Source organism: Vipera berus (assembly GCF_964194415.1).
Source record: "Vipera berus genome assembly, chromosome: 2".
NCBI classification, from domain to species: Eukaryota; Metazoa; Chordata; class Lepidosauria; order Squamata; family Viperidae; genus Vipera; species Vipera berus.
The window spans coordinates 264,579,767-264,597,015 of record NC_138203.1 but is presented as its reverse complement, the minus strand read 5'-3'; the positions used below and the strand labels follow the sequence as shown (position 1 = coordinate 264,597,015).

Genomic DNA, 17,249 nt, shown 5'->3' with positions numbered 1-17,249 from the left:
TAGCTTCAATTTGTAGTTCAGCATGTTCCCGTTTGCTTCCCATGAGACTGTAGCTGATTTTAAGTAGCATCTGTTTAAAATGTGTGATATCAACCCAGTAGGATAGACTAGACCAGGGGTAGGCAACCTCGGCTCTTTTATGACTCATGGACTTCAACTCCCAGAATTCCTGAGCCAGCTTGGCTGGCTCAGGAATTCTGGGAGTTGAAGTCCATGAGTCATAAAAGAGCCGAGGTTGCCTACCCCTGGACTAGACCATGGGTGTAATACTCATTATGTCGTGTGATGTATCGCAACGTATCATGACTTTTTTTGCATTGCCAGAGCTGGGGTGGGCGCGGCCTCCACATGATGCAACTGGCCCATGGGCCAGCAGTTTGACAACCCTGGACTAGACTAAGAAACCAATACCATTTCACAAGCTGGGTCTCTTCCTGGATTTGTAACTCTTATTTGGAAAGCAGGTGTCAGCTGTGGTGTAGGCAAGGAAGGCCTCTGCACAACTCCATCCTTTCCTAAATCAGAGGGCCATCCAGATAGTCACTCATGCTCTCATCATCTTATGTCTATGGAGATTCTCAGCCATCCAGGTCATGGTTGTCCCAAAGGTGCTTTTTCAAGAGGCAATGTTTGAAGACGTTTCGCTTCTCAACCAAGAAGCTTCTTCAGCTCTGAGCTGAAGAAGCTTCTTGGATGAGAAGAAAAACATCTTCCAAGGAAAACAAGAAAGTCCAATTGCCTCTTGAAAAAGCACTTTTGGGATAGTCATCTCATGGTTTGACTACTGTAATGCTCACTACACAGGGCTGCCCTAGAAGAGGATGCCAGAAGCTTCAATTGGTCTAAAATGTGGCAATGCATGTGACAACAATGCATGTGGCAAGGCCATGTAAAAACTCTACTTCATGAGCTGCACTGTTTGCCAATTTGCTTCTCGGTGTGATTCAAGGTGATGGTTGCTATCTAGAAAGGCCTGATTACTTGAGGGGGCCACTTGTTTCCCAAAACATATCCCTGTTTATTTATTTTTATTTTAATCCCATTTATATCCCGCCCTTCTCCGAAGACTCAGGGCGGCTTACAATTTAAGCACAAACCAATGTGCTTAGCAATAGCCTTCATTCTATGTATATGCCTGCTTATTAGGGCTTTCGCCCCCCCCCCCAGCGGCATTATCACAAAGTCAGCTTATTGCCCCCAACAATCTGGGTCCTCATTTTACCTACCTCGGAAGGATGGAAGGCTGAGTCAACCTTGAGCCTGGTGGGACTCGAACCTGCACTAATTGCAAACAGCTGGTTTTACTTAAGGAGGCATTAGCCCACTGCTCCACCAAGGCTCCTTATCATGTTCTAGATTCCTTCTATTATATACTGTCATCTATTGGAACCTCAGAAGTGCACCTTTTCCATAATGGTGCCTGTCCTCCAGAATGAGGTTTCCCCCCCCCCCAAGTTCTGGAAGTTCCCCATTCTGCTGTTGCTTAGAAGAGCCATCAAAACCTGGCATCTCACCTGACCTTTTATGAGGGAGACTCCTTGCTTCGTTCCACCCTGCCTCTCATGCCCGCCATCTGTTATCATTTTGTTGTTATTTCTTTCTACGATTGTTGTGAGCTGCTCAGAGTCACTTGGAATCAGGTGGCACACAAGTTTAATTTATTATGATTGGTCACACAGTCTGACAAATGTGTAGACACGAGATTTGGCATTTTTATCCACCCATCAAGTCCTTCCCAAGGAACTCAGATATCATTATCTCTTGGTGTGTTTAATCTCATGAAGAGAAGGACTAGAGGTGACTAGTCTTCCAATATTTGAGAGGCTGTCACACAGAAGGGGGGGGTCAACAACCTATTCTCCAAAGAATCTGAGAGCAGGACAAGAAGTAATGGACGGAAACTTATCGAAGAGAGATCCAACCTAGAATTAAGGAGAAATTTCCTGTTGGTGAGAACAATTAATCAGTGGAACGGCCTGCCTCTAGAAGTAATGGGTGCTCTTAACACTGGAGGTTTTCAAGAAGAGATTGGCCAGCCATTTGTCCATAACTGTGTAAGGTTTCCTGCTTGAGGACAGAGTTTTATTTTTTTATTTTTTTTTATTTTAATTCCATTTATATCCCACCCTTCTCCGAAGACTCAGGGCGGCTTACAAGCTTAGCAGTTGGACTAGAAGACCTCCAAGGTCCCTTCCAACTCTGTTATTCTGCAATTCAGTTATTGTTATATAGGTCATAACTGCTTTAATTATAACAACTATAAAAATAGAACCTTGCATGTCTGAATGTGCTTCCCCTCTCTTACTTTATCTTCTTGTGAACTTGGGAAGGGCTTGCGTTGAGTTTCTCATGTTCTTGGCCCAGGCTCTGCCCCCTCTTCTCTGATCTTTGCCTTGGTATTGGCTCTTCTTCCTGTCTTTCAAGGTCATTCCCTAGGAAATAACTAAGAAAGGGTAAGGATTTGCTGCTTTGAAAATACTAATGTTTTGTTACAAATTATGTTAAAGATGGTCATAATAATAAAAACATTTTTTGTGATAGGAAGACAACATAAAGACACAAAAAACCATTGTGTCACACTTGGTGGAAATGTGGTTATCACTTTTGTTAAAAACCCTTGGAAGTTTGAGGGACCTTGGAGGAATCAAACCACTGATTTGGGGTAAGGGTACAGAGCATTGTTGATTAAAAAAAACCAGCCTAAATCAACCTGGGGAAATTATTTTACTCAAAATAATCTAACTTACAAAATTTAAGTGTTCTCAAGACTTTATCATCTGGGAACAAAACATCAATTATAAGGTTAAGCAGGAGGAGCTGACAAAAGCATTTTTGTTCCCCAAAGAAGTGTATTGTTTATGTATCTTGGAATCAATTAAATATTATTAGTGATCTGATCATGCAAACGTTATGTGATGCTGCCTAACCCTATTGACTTACATAATCCAATCCTATCAATTTTCATGTTTTTCACTTATATTAACTTCCAAGAGGCAAACTCTACATCAGCGGTCCCCAACTTTTCTCTCTTTGCAGATTGTCGCTGGCAACGGGGGGGGGGGGAGCAGAGGAGATGGTTCCACGTGAGCAGTGGGTGAGCATGTGGGCAGCTCCATTTGTGCAAGCAGCGGGCACGCACACACACAGGCTCGCACAAATGGATCTGTGCATGCACAGACGCCTCACTTGTGTGGCCCCTTACTAGGCCACAGTCCAGGGGATGATGGCTCCTGCCCTATATCAGGGCTTTTCAACTAGTGGTACGGGTACCACCTGTGGTACATTGGCACCTGGCAGATGGTATGCGACCATTCTAGAAAAGTGGTAGCGGGGGAGGGGAATGAGCTGAACCGGTGGCAGCACCGCACAAGCCTGAGCGAGAGATGGCTGGAGCTGCAGGGCTGTCAGGGCTCAGCGGAAGCACCAGGATCAGCACCAGGCTCCAGCTGGAGCATCTCCAGGATCTTGTGATTTACAGATGCTTGGCAACTGATTCATATTTATGATGGTCACAGTGTCCCAGGGTCATATGAAGTGACCAAAACCTGCTGAAACCACCCAGCAGACGGGGGGAATAAAAACCAAACACCCCCACCCCCAGTGCCAATCCTCAACAGAAATGCTCACAACAATGAAAACCTCGGACAGGAGGAAGAGTGCCGCCGGGCAGGCAGGCAGGCAGGTGTCTTGCTCGGCTGTGGCTTGGGGGGCACTTTTTTCAGTGCCATTGTAACTTCAAACAGTCACTAAGCGAATTGTTGTAAGTCAAGGACTACCTGTACTTCATCACTTTTTTCCTTTTTTTTTGGTCATCAAGTTTTTGACACCTTGCTAGGCAACTGGTGGTACTCGGATGTTGCCATATCCTAAAAGTGGTACAATGGGTGAAATAGTTGAAAAGCCCTGCCCTACATGACCAATTTTGTCCTATTTGAGATCTCTCAAACATAGGTAGCCAGGTGTTATTGTATAGGGTTTAAGTCCTCTACCAGTCCCTACACAAAGTTTTATCCCACTGGAGACCAATCAGGTAGTCAGATGTTATTCCAAAGGGTTCAAGTTTTCCACCAAGAATTGAACTCGCCGACCTTTGCATTTCAGATGACTACATATAGAGTACATGAGCTTTAGGAACTAGCCAGGTCTTTGCACTCAGCAAGATATACTGTACCAATGAAGGAGAATATTTGTAGCTCAGGGTTGAAATGAGGGGTCCTTGGTGCTCTCTGAGCTTATTTGTTTTCCTGCAGATTTTTCATTACCCTACCTAGATAACATCATCAGTATTGATGATGTTACCTAGTTAGGGTAATGAAAGGTCTGCAAGAAAACAACCAAGCTCAGAGAGCACCAAGTACCCCTTAGCCTTAGGATATACTGTAGCCCCTTTTTATTTTTGCAAATATCCTCAGTAGATGGTAGAACCTGACTAGCCTAGTTTAAGATCAGAAGCTAAACAAGGTTCCACCTAGTTAGTGCTTGGATGGGCACCCATCAGAGCCATCCATTATACATGCCCCTTCGTTGTTTGAGGCTATACAAACCAAGCTGAAAACATCTGCATTTCTGAAATGACTGAAATGATCCTTTCTTAAATGTTCCAAAGAATACTGAGCAGCTGTTTTGCACGTGCAAGCTGTTTTCAGGGACAGTTTCTTTGAAAATCCCCACCTGATCACAAACACAAACACTGATGTGAGGAATAGCTTCTAAAATGAAATAGTCCAAAGGAAAAGGTTTTCAGATCACCAAAAGTGGTACAAAGAAGAAAAAAAACAAAGAAGAAATATTGTAATAGAAAATAGTACAATGTTTTTGTGGTTCTCTGAAATGATTTAAAAATGGCTACATTAATTCTAGGCTACTTAACCAGCATAAAGAAGAAAGTTATATCAAGCTTTCAACTGCCAAAACTCTTTCAGTAAGTGAATTTGGGTGATGCCCACTTCCCAGGAATAAAACTAACAACTTCATGGGGATGAACGTTAGTCAAGTAATATACCATTTATTTTAAAACATTTTAATTTGCATATCATACAAACAATAGAAACTTGCAACTTCACAATGCAACATTTTTAATTGGAAATCAATAATAAAATAATCAAATGTAAAGAGCAATTTTAATAGGAAAGATCAGGCTGTATAAACCCAATGCAATATTAACAAAAAGTTTTTCCCCCAAATATGAATAGCTAATAGCTAAATATTCAACAACTTATGGACTGTTTTAGCAAGGCCTGCCAAGACTTTGGACTAACAATCAGCCTGAAAAAAACACAAGTCATGGGTCAGGACGTGGATTCACCTCCCTGTATTACAATCTCTGCACAAGAACTGGAGGTCGTCCATGACTTTGTGTACCTCGGCTCAACCATCTCTGACACTCTCTCTTTAGATACTGAGCTGAATAAACGTATTGGTAAAGCGGCCACCACATTTTCCAGACTTACAAAGAGAGTATGGCTTAATAAGAAGCTGACAGAACATACAAAGATTTTAATTTAATTCCATTTATATCCCACCCTTCTCCGAAGACTCAGGGCGGCTTACAAACTTAGCAGTAGCCTTCATTCTATGTATATGCCTGCTTATTAGGGCTTTCACACAGCCCCCAAGCGGCATTATTACAAAGTCAGCTTAATTGCCCCCAACAATCTGGGTCCTCATTTTACCTACCTCGGAAGGATGGAAGGCTGAGTCAACCTTGAGCCTGGTGGGATGCGAACCTGCACTAATTGCAGGCAGCTGGTGTTACTTAAGGAGGCATTAGCCCACTGCTCCACCAAGGCTCTGTCTATAGAGCCTGTGTCCTGTGCACACTCTTGTACTGCAGTGAGTCTTGGACCCTTTACGCACGGCAGGAGAGAAAGTTAAACACCTTTCATATGCACTGTCTCCGACGTATTCTTGGCATCAACTGGAATGACAAAGTTCCAAATAGCGCAGTCCTGGAATGTGCTGGAATTTCTAGCACGTATACACTATTGAAACAGCGCTGTCTATGCTGGTTTGGGCATGTCATGAGAATGGCTGGTGGTCAGATTCCAAAAGATCTCCTGTACGGAGAACTAGTGCAGGGAAAGCGCCCCAGAGGGAGACCAGAGTTGTGATATAAGGATATCTGCAAGAGGGACCTAAAGGCCTTGGGAATGGACATTAACAGCTGGGAAACCTTGACCTCTGATCGCTCTGCTTGGAGGCTAAAGACGCAGCACGGCCTTCTCCAATTCGAAGAGACACTTGTGCGGCAGGCTGAGGCAAAGAGGCAGTCCCGGGACCAGGGAAATCTGGGGGTTGGACAGGGGACAGATTGTACCTGCCCTCAGTGTGGAAGGGACCACCACTCTCGAATTGGCCTTTTTAGCCACACCAGATGCTGCTTTAGGACCTCTTTCCAGAGCAAGATACCATAGTCTCTCGAGACTGAAGGATGCCAATGAAGCTTAGCTACTCAAAGTCATGGTGTATGCTAACTTAAACATACTTGAAATCACAATTTCCTGTGCAAGTAGGTAGGCATTCACAGGAGGATTTTACTTAAGGATCATTTGTGAGAGGAGTGGGTAAATTCATATATAATCCAATACCATTTGGATAAGCAACAGGCTCCCAGTTATCTACAGGAAGTCCTTGACTTACAACCACAATTGAGCTCAAAATTTCTGTTGCTAAGCAAGAGAGTTGTTACATGAATTTTTCCCCAGTTTACGACCTTTCTTGCCATAATTGTTAAATAAATCTCTCAGCTGTTAAGTTAGTAGCACGTTGTTAAGTGAATCTGGCTTTCCTATTGACTTTACTTGTCAGAAGGTCACAAAAGGTGATCATATGGTCCTGGGACACTGAAACCATCATTAAATACAAGCCAGTTGTCCAAGCGTCTGAATTTTGATCATGTGACTTTGAGGATGCTGCAACAAGCGTTGTGTGAAAAATGGTCATAAGTCACTTTTTTCAGTGCCATGGCGCTGAGCTTGTCAGTTAGACTGATGGGTCAAGGTTCAAAACCTGAGTGCCGTACAATGGGGTGAGCTCCCGTTTCTTGGCTCAGCTCCTGCCCACCGGGCAGTTCAAAAGCATGCAAATGCAAATAGAGAAATAAATACCACATTACTCATTACCACTCCTAAATCTTATCAAACAAGCCAATCCTGCAAATCTGACAATCTTGGGAGAAATCAGCCCTAAGAATACCTGGCACCCAAAGCAGGCTAAAGAGAAGCAGCTTTTAGTCGGTGGGAGTTTAGCAATAATCCCGGGTACCAAGAGAAGGACCAGGATGAATGAACCTTTATTGTCAAAGTACAACCATGTATATACATTGAGATTGGCTGGGAAGGGATTCACACTCTAGGATGCAGCTAGAGACGGAGCGGGTAACGCAGAAAAGCCGGACATCAATGAAAGCTTCTGCAAAGAGGAAGATAAATTGACAGGAGTTTGACGCCAAGCCCAGAGCCAGATGTGGACAGGTTGCAAAAAAAAGACACCCTTGGCACGGCCGCCTTTCCTCTTGGGACGGAGGAATACGTTAGATTAGCATCGTCCTGGTTTGAAGAATGGCCGGGGGGCGGGCAATCACCTTTCCTTGGCAGCAACTTGCTTCTGGAAGGTGGCGGTGAAGCGGCTGCTCCAACAGCCGGAGCGGGAGGGCCCTTTAAACAGCGGCCGGCCGCAGCAACTCGCCCGCTTTGCCTTCGCAGCGCCGCGCCCGCGGAGCAGAAGGATCCTGCCAGCCCCGCCCCTTTGGAATGCGCCAGCGACGAGACGCTCATTCGGAGGGGCGGAGCTTGCATGACGACGACGACGACGACGCGTCCGCCATTTTGCTTTTTTTGACCTCCACCCGGGGGCCTCCCGCGTTGCCGCTCCTTTGTCCACCTCGGGACCCCCTCCCCCCCCCGCGGGCCCTCCCAACTGCCGCGCTCGTACGTGCACGTGGATATCGGGGGCGGCGGGTGAGTCGGGGCGAGGGAGTGGTGGGGGGGACGGGGGGGGCTCTTTCTTGAATGGGATCCCGCAGAGCCGGCGGGCTGCCTTTGTTCTCCCTGCTGGGCTTCCCGATCGGGACTCGCCCCCTTTTGCCCACCCCAGGGGCCGTCGCGCCCTTTCCTTCATGAGGGCTAGGAACCCCGTCCTGCTTTCCTCCTTGGGAGGGCGTTCCCCGCCTTTGCCACAAAGAAGAGGGACTCGAGCTATTCTCCAAAGCACCTGAAAGCAGGACAAGAAGCAATGGATGGAAACTAGTCAAGGAGAGAAGCAACCTAGAACTAAGGAGAAACTTCCTGACAGTTAGAACAATTAACCGGTGGAACAACCTGCCTCCAGAGGTGGTGAATGCTCCAACACTGGAGGTTTTTAAGAAGAGACTGGACAGCCATTTGCCTGAAATGGTATAAGGTTTCCTGCCTGAGCAGGGGGTTGGACTAGATGACCTCCAAGGTCCCTTCCAACTTCTTCTTCTTCTTCTTCTTCTTCTTCTTATTATTATTATTATTATTATTATTATTATTATTATTATTATTATTATTATTATTATTATTATTATTATTATTATTACCCCTAGCGGGGCTAACGTCACCTGGCCTCGGCCTCCCTGCTTGGGACGTCTGAAATACCTGGGGAAAGCCGGCCCTGCAAGGAGGGGATGCTCTGAGCCGATTGGGTTTTTTTCCCCCCAACGGCCCGAGGGAGATGTCGCGGAGAAGGCTGCAGAAGCAGGAGGACCCCCTGACCGAGCATCCTCGGGCGGGCTCGGGGCACGTGGGAAGCCGCCGCCGCCGCCTCACCTGTTACTTCCAATCTAGAGTGCGCCGGAGATTCTGCTTTTTTGGAATTTTTCAATAGATTGAAAAATTAAAACGAAAAGAAGATGGGAAGTAAGAAAAGCGGGGGGCGGGGGGGGAGAAGGAAAGCGCAGTGGTTCTCAAACCTGTTTGAATCCGTGGGGAAAGTATGGAATATAGCAGCAGTTCTGTGGCACATCAGAAAATTATTAATTATATTTTTAAACGTGTAAGACGGATTCAAAGGGAAATTGCACATTCTTAAATACCCAAACTGTATTGAATATATGCAAAATAACTGTAAAAATATCTGACAGGAATCTCAACACGTGGTAGAAACAAGCCCATGGCACATCCTTGTGCTGCACAGCGTGCTGGCTAAGCTTAAGAGTTGCTCATTTTCTATGACTTTATTACTGTGTTTGTTAAATTAGCTTTTAATCCTGCCTTTATTACTTTGTAAGTAACTCAAGGCAGCGAACGTGCCTAATAACTCCTTCCTTCTCCTGTTTTCCCCACAACAACAGGGTTGTTGTTGGGCTGAAAGTGAGTTGCCCAGGGTCATCCAGCTGGCTTTCGTACCTAGGCAGGACTAGAATTTGCAGTCTCCTACTTTCTAGGATAGCGCATAACCACTATAATCATTTGTGGTATATGATTATTGCAATTTGCAGCTTTATTCTATGTCTCTCTTACATTTATATGTACGTATAGCAACCACTGCTGCTGTTATTGCTCCTTAAAGAAATAGCCTCTGTGTCTTCATCAAAGCTGTGGTGCTTTAGCAGCTGACTTGGAGGTGGAAGGAGAGAAGTCTATGGAATAACATGCATGGAGATGAGACTGGAGTCCTAGTGAATCTGCTAGCATCTGAGGTTCTCCTAAACCAGGGGTAGGCAACCTTGGCTCTTTTATGACTCGTGGACTTCAACTCCCAGAATTCCTGAGCCAGCATGGCTCAGCTTGGAAAACTGTACCTTTCCCCTCAGCATGGCTGGCTCAGGAATTCTGGGAGTTGAAGTCCACAAGTCATAAAAGAGCCAAGGTTGCCTACCCCTGTCCTAAACTAACCAGACTTTCAGTGGGCTTGCTTGGGTCCTGAAAATTCATTAAACATATTCTGGATCTCAGTTTGGTGACCCTTTTTTTAGGATGCAAGCTGACGACTCGGAGCCCACTGCAGCCGTTGTTCTCAGACTTTGATCAGCCCCAAGCCAAGTCACGATTTTAAAAATAGAAAGAATTGAGTGATGTTATCCACGCCTGTAGAATTCCAGGTGCATATATTCCCTTACATAGATAAATGCAAACGTAAGGGCGGGATATAAATGGAATTAAAATAAAATAAATAAATAAATGTTACATTATGTGCTGTTGATCAGACTTCCAGGAGTGGGAGTTGATTTCCCTAATCACAGTGTTCAGTGTTCTAAACTAGAAAGTGGGATTGTGGAATTTTGTTTTCCTATAAAGTGTTGTAATGCGCATAGAGTTTTGAGAGTTTAAGGTCCCTTTTTAATACACTAGAGTTGGGAGAGACTCAGAAAAATTCTGGGAAAGAAAGGGTGAGGCTGCCAACTTTTCACCCTCTGGATTCAGCTTTCTCACTAAACCATCTTCCATTCTGTGCCTGCAAAATGTCTTATTTTACTTCTTATTTTATTTTCCAGAATCCGTTCTATTCTTTTCCTTAATTAAAGCAGTTAATTGACCCATTTCTGCTAGCTCCATCACTTTTTCCAGCCATTCTTCCATTGTGAGATGTTTGTTTCATTCTCATGCTTGTTAATTAGAAGGAGGATGTGGAAAATTACTTCTGAATAAAACTAATTTGGGAGTTGGGTGGCATATGAACTTAATAAATATAAAGTGTGAAAAATAAGCTTATTCTGAAGTACTGAAGTGAAAACTACTAAAAAAAACATAGCAGTCACTAATCTGTATCCCACTACGTGAGAATAAAATTACAGAAATGATTAAGGAACATCAGCACAAATTTTTGTTTCGCTATGAAAATAACATTTCGCTATTTTTATATTCCTTCTTTTTGAAATTGTTTCTGTTCCATTCACCGTCCCATCATTCTTTTCTCCGCAGGAATGGAGATCGGAACTCTCTTCAGAAAGCACAAAATGGTTGAAGAAGGAACACTGCAGAAGAAAAGAAGAAATGAGGAACAAAATAGCAGCTCCTGTTCAGGCTCACCAGCAGAATATGAATGCATCATGGATGGTTTGGAATTTGCTGTTCGTCCTTACGATATTGGGTTGTACGTGAACTCACCCACGCCTCTCACAGATGATCTGAAGTATAATCTTCTTGTGAATACCTTCACACCAGCACATGACTATAATTTCAAGGGCGATTCCACAGGAATACGCAGTTTCCGTCATATATGGTTAATTAGATACTCACCCTGGCTTTGCTACTCATCCTATTTGAAAGGACCATTTTGTAAATACTGCATCGTGTTCCCACAGCCTGATCTTTGTGGGAGACAGGGAGGCTTCATCATGGTGCCATTTGTGAGGTACAATGATTTTCACGTCTGTGCCAAAAAACACATGTCCAGTGCATGGCACAAGAGTGCCGAAATCGACGCAACTAACTTCTTAAGCAGCAGGAATGTCTTTGAAACAAACTTTGCTTGTCAGCTTGACAGCAGCATAAACCGGATAGTCAATGAAAATCGTAAAAAACTGTACTCGATCTTGTCAACCATCGTATTTTGTGGCACCCACGACATGCCTTTACATGGGGAAACCAGAAAAACTGGGAACATGCAAAGTCTCTTGGCGTTTCGCGTTGAAGCGGGAGATGTGTCCCTACGAGAATATCTAGAAAACGAGGCTGGCAGTGCCCGGGATGTGTCCTCCCAAATAGAAAATGAACTGATTAAGCTGTGTGTGGACGCCATTAGAGAAGATATAGTTTCCGCTGCCAACAGCTCTGCGGGTTTTTCGGTTCTTGTGGGCGAGAGCGCCGAGATCTCTGGGGAGGACCATTTGTCACTTGGCGTACGTTTTGTGGACATGGCTGGTGCTAAACCTCAAGTTCGAGAGGAATTCCTTGGTTTCGCAGCACTGAAGGGAGCTACCTGCAGTGCCGAAATCATCATTGAGGAATGCACCAAGTATGGTTTAAATCTAGAAAAATTGTGCGGCCAAGGGTACGACGGATGTTCTAAATTGGCTGGGAAAGAGGGCGGTGTGCAAGCTAAAATAAAGAGTCGGTTCCCCAAAGCTACTTTTGTTCACTGCGCAGCCCACCCACTCAATCTGGCTGTGAATGACTTAAATGCTGTACCTGAGATAAGGAATGCAATTGGCTCGATCAAAGCCATCCTTCGTTTTTTCCATGAGAATTTGAGCAGAAGAAACCTTATTCCAGCCGTTCCATTGCTGGGTGAAACTCTTTGGACTGCAAAATACAAGCATGTCAGATTTTTTTCCAAGAATTTTGTACAGATCTTTACTCGGTTAAGAAACCTGGCCACTACAGCTTCAGGTCAAACCTGCCAGGATGCGTACCAGTTATACTGTGCTTCAGGAACACCTAATTTCCTCTTTTGCCTCGTTATCATGTCAAACTATTGCAGTAAATTAGAGTCAGTGACCCAAGCTCTGCAGACAGTTCAGCTTGATATGAGGAAAGTGTACGAACACATCCAGGAGCTCTTAAGTCTCTTCCGTGGCCACAGAGAAAAAGCAGAGGAGCACTTCAAGGGAATTCTTTGGGAAGTTCAAGAACTAGCAGACAAATTGGGCATTGACTTGCACGTTCCCAAACAGAGCGATTTGCAAAAGAACTCGAATGCCCGTGTGCCAACCGAGGAAGAATATTTCCGCCAGTCACTCTATATACCCTACTTGAGCTCGGTAATCTCGTGGCTGGAAAGCCGGTTTGCTCCAGAAAGCAAGGCGGTTTTTGGAATCTTTTCACTTCATCCCAAAGAAATGGCTAAAGTTGGCCTTGAGACGTTGAAAACAGAGATGGAAAAAATCAGTGAATTATATGAAATTGAAAATTTGGAAAGTGAAACAATCACCTGGTTTGAAAAGTGGTTGGGGGAAAAGGAAGAAAAGGTTGAAAATGGGGAGAGTGGACTTCTGGATTTGCTGCCATACGTGGACCAATATCCTTCAATTCAACAAGCCATTCTGATTGCTCTCGCATTACCACTCACAACCTGTACAGTGGAAAAACCATTCAGTACAATGAGAAGGATAGAAACATGGTTGCAGTCAACAGTGGCAGATAAACGTTTGTCTGGACTTTGCATGATGAGTGCTCATCGGGTAAAAATTAATGAAAATAAGGACGTATTACTCCAAAAAGTGATTGACAGATTTGGAGAAGATAACAGACGTTTACAATTTCTCTTTGAAAAATGACCGGTTGACTATTTTTTTTAAATTATTTTTATAAAGAACTTGTAACACAATGCAAAAAGAATAAGGAGGAATAAAAAGCATAAAAAGACTAAAATGGTAGAATTACAGATGGAAATTCAACCAATCCAGAGTATATTAAAGATGATTTATGTTCCATTATATAATTAGAGACTTATGATATAAAATACATCATCCATTTTCTAAACAATGTTTGTATTGAGGTGTAAACAAAATGCTTCATTAATACAGTGTACATCATTAGGAAAAACTATAAACATTAAGTCAAAGGTTTTCCATCAAATATTAGCATATAAAGTATTTGTATAAGAAAACCCGAAGTTTCCATAATGTCTACTCATAAATTTTCTAATTCGGGAATGGAAGCGTTGATTTAGTGTTGATTCTAATTATGCTGGATCGATGCTTGTCTATAAACAGAACACATTTTATTGGATTGTACTTTTATGTTCCTTTTAAAGTACTATTGAACTAATATGGTGAAATTATATCCATGTTTACTGAGAAATAAGATCTATTGAATTCAATAGGATTTATTTCCAAGTGATTACAGTAGCTATCTAAAGGATTGGACTCTGTCATGACTTAGTTTGAATTTTTCCAGTGAGTCTGCTCTAAGGAGAATGAACTTTGGATGCATCTGTTGGTTGATTTTTATCGACAGATATAATGTCTGTTTTGCTCTCCCAGGGAAAAAAAGCATATTTTAACTAAAATAACTGTTAGAGTAGTGGTCATTACCTGCTGTACCATTTGAAATTGTGTTATGTGTCTGTGTCCATAAGGATTGTGGTTGACCTTGTTCAAGATTCTGCCTTTTATTTTATCCAACCTCATTTTGCCCAAATTAATGAAACAGCCAAAGGGTTTCAACTGGGATTGCAAGGAAATTAGAATCTTGTTTGTGTTTTGACACACATGCACAGTGCAGGGTCACTGTCAGAAATTGTTTGCACTTTGCGTGGTGTAGCCTGCAGCAAGATCAAGCAAGCACTGTGGCTGCCCTACTAGGTGGATTGCAGTATGACTGCCTTTGTAGATAAATGCGCAGGTGCCTGCAGAAAACCACCCTTGCTTTTTAAACATAGGGGAAGCTTTGTGAAAAAGTGGAGGTGATTCAGACAAAAAGAGAATCTCCCCCTATTATGAATATCCTAAGGACATCATAGGTAGACTGCAAAAATCCAGGCCACCAGCAGATGGCAAGAAAGCTATGGAGAACTCTGGTTGATCATTGAGGTGGCCATTCAGACCTCTGCAACCCATCTGGTAGCCTTAAGTACAAGAAATAGCTTCTGCCTGCATGTGGTCCTCCCTTTGCTTTCTTACAGTAACCCAAATACTGTTCATTTTATTTGGACATTACTGTGGTGGGTTATGTGACCCACCATTGAGAACGCAGTAAGACAAGATATACAAACAGCTTTAGGTGGCTCAAGCCAACAGGTAGACTTCAAGGAAAATAAATCATCTCCTGATTTTAGAGAAAGAATATGACAAACCATGAACTAACTCAGCCCATGTGGTTACTTTGAAGACTTTCTTGTGTCATGGTAAACAGCAAAATGGGATTCCTTGGCTAAAATATTGCCCGTGAATAACATAGGACATGATATCAGTTATCTGCCAACAATTCATAAGAGCACAAGAAGTGAAAACGATGCTACCAGATCAGACCTGAGGTCTGTCCCATTTTTCATCCTATTTCTTATCTGAGGTGACACCTTCATATCTGTACTGCAACAAATCATCTTCAATAGGACAACTCGAGAATGGGGGCTCCAAACTAAGCAACCTTTTTTTTTTAATCAGTCAAGAATTGTCAGCATTTTTTCTCCCCTTTTCTCTATAAAGTTACTGAACAGCTTCGCTAGTCCAGGTGATCTGCCAGTTTGGATGAGTTTGTGTGTGTGATTCTTCTTACAGGATTGGCAAGATTTCCACATCCTTCTAAAGGAGACTGGTTTGTGTAAGGCTGAAATACAAGATTAGGGAGAGAGAGAAAAAACTCATTTTAATTGTAAAAAGTACTGCCCAGTGCAGCTGATCTATCAGAATCAAGTTTTCTGTTGGTTGATTGGGAAAGAGTTTGAGCCGCCCTGCAACTAAAAGAAACCAGGAATGACAGTAAAACACATAATTTATTTTAGAAATGGGCAACCTGTAGGCTGCCTACAACCCTTTCCATCTTAAGTCTGTGTGACAAAAGTTTGGCTGCAACTTGGGAGGGTTTTGCATGTAATTTTTTTCTCTGCTGTCCCCCCCCCCTATAATTCCAATTGTAGTTTTAACTTTACATTCACACGGATACACCCAAACACAGAGACACTTCACCTCTAAGGACCCTGAAACCTGATAAATAAGGGAACTCGGGGTTGGCTCCTTTAGCCCCAATAAAATTCCTATAAAAGCAGATTCTGTTTGAATAGGTTATTTCAGAGGTGTCAAACCTGGCCCGTGGGCTGGTTGCACCTTGCGGAGGCCACACCCACCCCAGCTCCGGCAATCCAAAAAAAGTCACAATACGTTCCAACACGTCAATGAGTTATTTGAAAATCTAAATCAGCTTTCAATAATTGGCAATGATCTAGAATTCTTAAGCAAGTAACAATCTACAGCCGGGGTGTAAAATTCGCCACGTGGCGTGTTGGGACATAATCACAACTTTTTTTTGCCATTGCCTGCAATGGGTAGGTGCTGTTTTGCTATGATGCATCGGCCCACAGCCAGCAGTTTGACACCTCTGATCTACAGAGAAGACTCTTTGAAAAGAAAGACCAATTTCCTCTCTTCAATAAAACTCAGAAAGTGTTGAAGATGGAGCATTTGTATATAGTATGGGGTTTTAGGTTTGGGGAAGGTGTTAGTATAGATTTATTTTGATTATTTCCTTTTTTATCTTTTCTCTTGGTCTCTTGGAGTCCTGCCAACTACTTAAACAAATCCCTGTAGTTTTCTTCCATGGATATTTTAATGTTGGTACAGCTCATTGTTAGCTGTTAACCTTGATGGCAGTGTGGCTGTCCCTAAAGGCCACCTGCTGGGAGACTAAACCAGGCCTTACAATCTTATGTTCCTCCTTAATCCTAAAAATGGTAGTATTATACAGCCAAAATGACTAAATTACAAATATCCGGGCAACCCTGAGCTCATTTGTTGAGTTGCTATGGTTGATTTCACTTACTTTTAATATCTGTATTTCTCAATCTTGGCAATTTTAAGATATGTGCACTTCAACTCCCAGAATTCCCCAGCATGGCTGGCTAGGGCATTCTGGGAGTTGAATCCTCACATCTTAAAGTGGCCAAAGATGAGAAACATGGATAAATGCAAGAAGGAGTGAGAAGTTGCAGAGTGAGCAGCTGTACAGTACAATTCACTAAGAATCTCCTGATTCGCTTTATGACCGAGGCAGTGGTGGGATTCGGCCAGTTCATACCTCTTCGGCAGAACCAGTAGCTAATTTTTGTGTTGCCCAGGCCCAGAATGGACTTCCGGAAGCAGCATCCACACAGAGAACCGGTTGTTCACCTATTTGAATCCCACCACTGTACTGAGGGCTACTTTTGGATTCTTGGAGAATTTATCCTATCTGGAGAAATCAAATTCTAATTTCATAATTTGGATATTGTTACTATAACTTCCGAATCTGGTTTGGAAAAATATCAGAATAAAAAGGAAAAAAAATCTTACTATGCTGGGATGGGGGAAAGAGGAGGAAATTAGTGATTTAGCCTAATGATTGGTGATAAGCAAACATTGTCGGGGATTATCCCAAACAAAAGGTCTTGCTATGAAGTCAACAGTAGGAAGACTTGGCTAATTAAACAATAGATCTTCTTGAGGGTTCTCTCTCTCACACACACACAGAGAGAGAGAGAGAGAGAGAGAGAGAGAAACAGACACACCATTCAACATTGCAGAATTACTAGGTGTAGGCATACATCTTACAGGGGTGTCAAACTCAATTTCATTGAGGGCCGCATCAGCATTGCGGTTGCCCTCAGGGGGCCGGGTGGGTATGGCCAGGGTGGGCGTGGCCTACTGGGTG

General features: G+C 43.2%; 1 protein-coding gene across 2 annotated transcripts; it reads left to right on the top strand.

Annotated features, from left to right (window-relative positions):
* Positions 1-8,530: 8,530 nt before the first annotated feature.
* Positions 8,531-13,764, top strand: LOC308661477 (52 kDa repressor of the inhibitor of the protein kinase-like). 2 transcript variants are annotated; one of them, XM_081316409.1, is made up of 2 exons: positions 8,531-8,879; positions 10,884-13,764. In XM_081316409.1, exons 1-2 carry the CDS (start codon positions 8,873-8,875, stop codon positions 13,178-13,180), a joined length of 2,304 nt encoding a protein of 767 aa, XP_081172535.1. In that variant the 5' UTR covers positions 8,531-8,872; the 3' UTR covers positions 13,181-13,764. The 2 variants fall into 2 exon arrangements, with proteins under 2 accessions (XP_081172535.1, XP_081172536.1); XM_081316410.1 differs by lacking the exon at positions 8,531-8,879 and adding an exon at positions 9,859-10,063.
* The last annotated feature ends 3,485 nt before the right edge of the window (positions 13,765-17,249 follow it).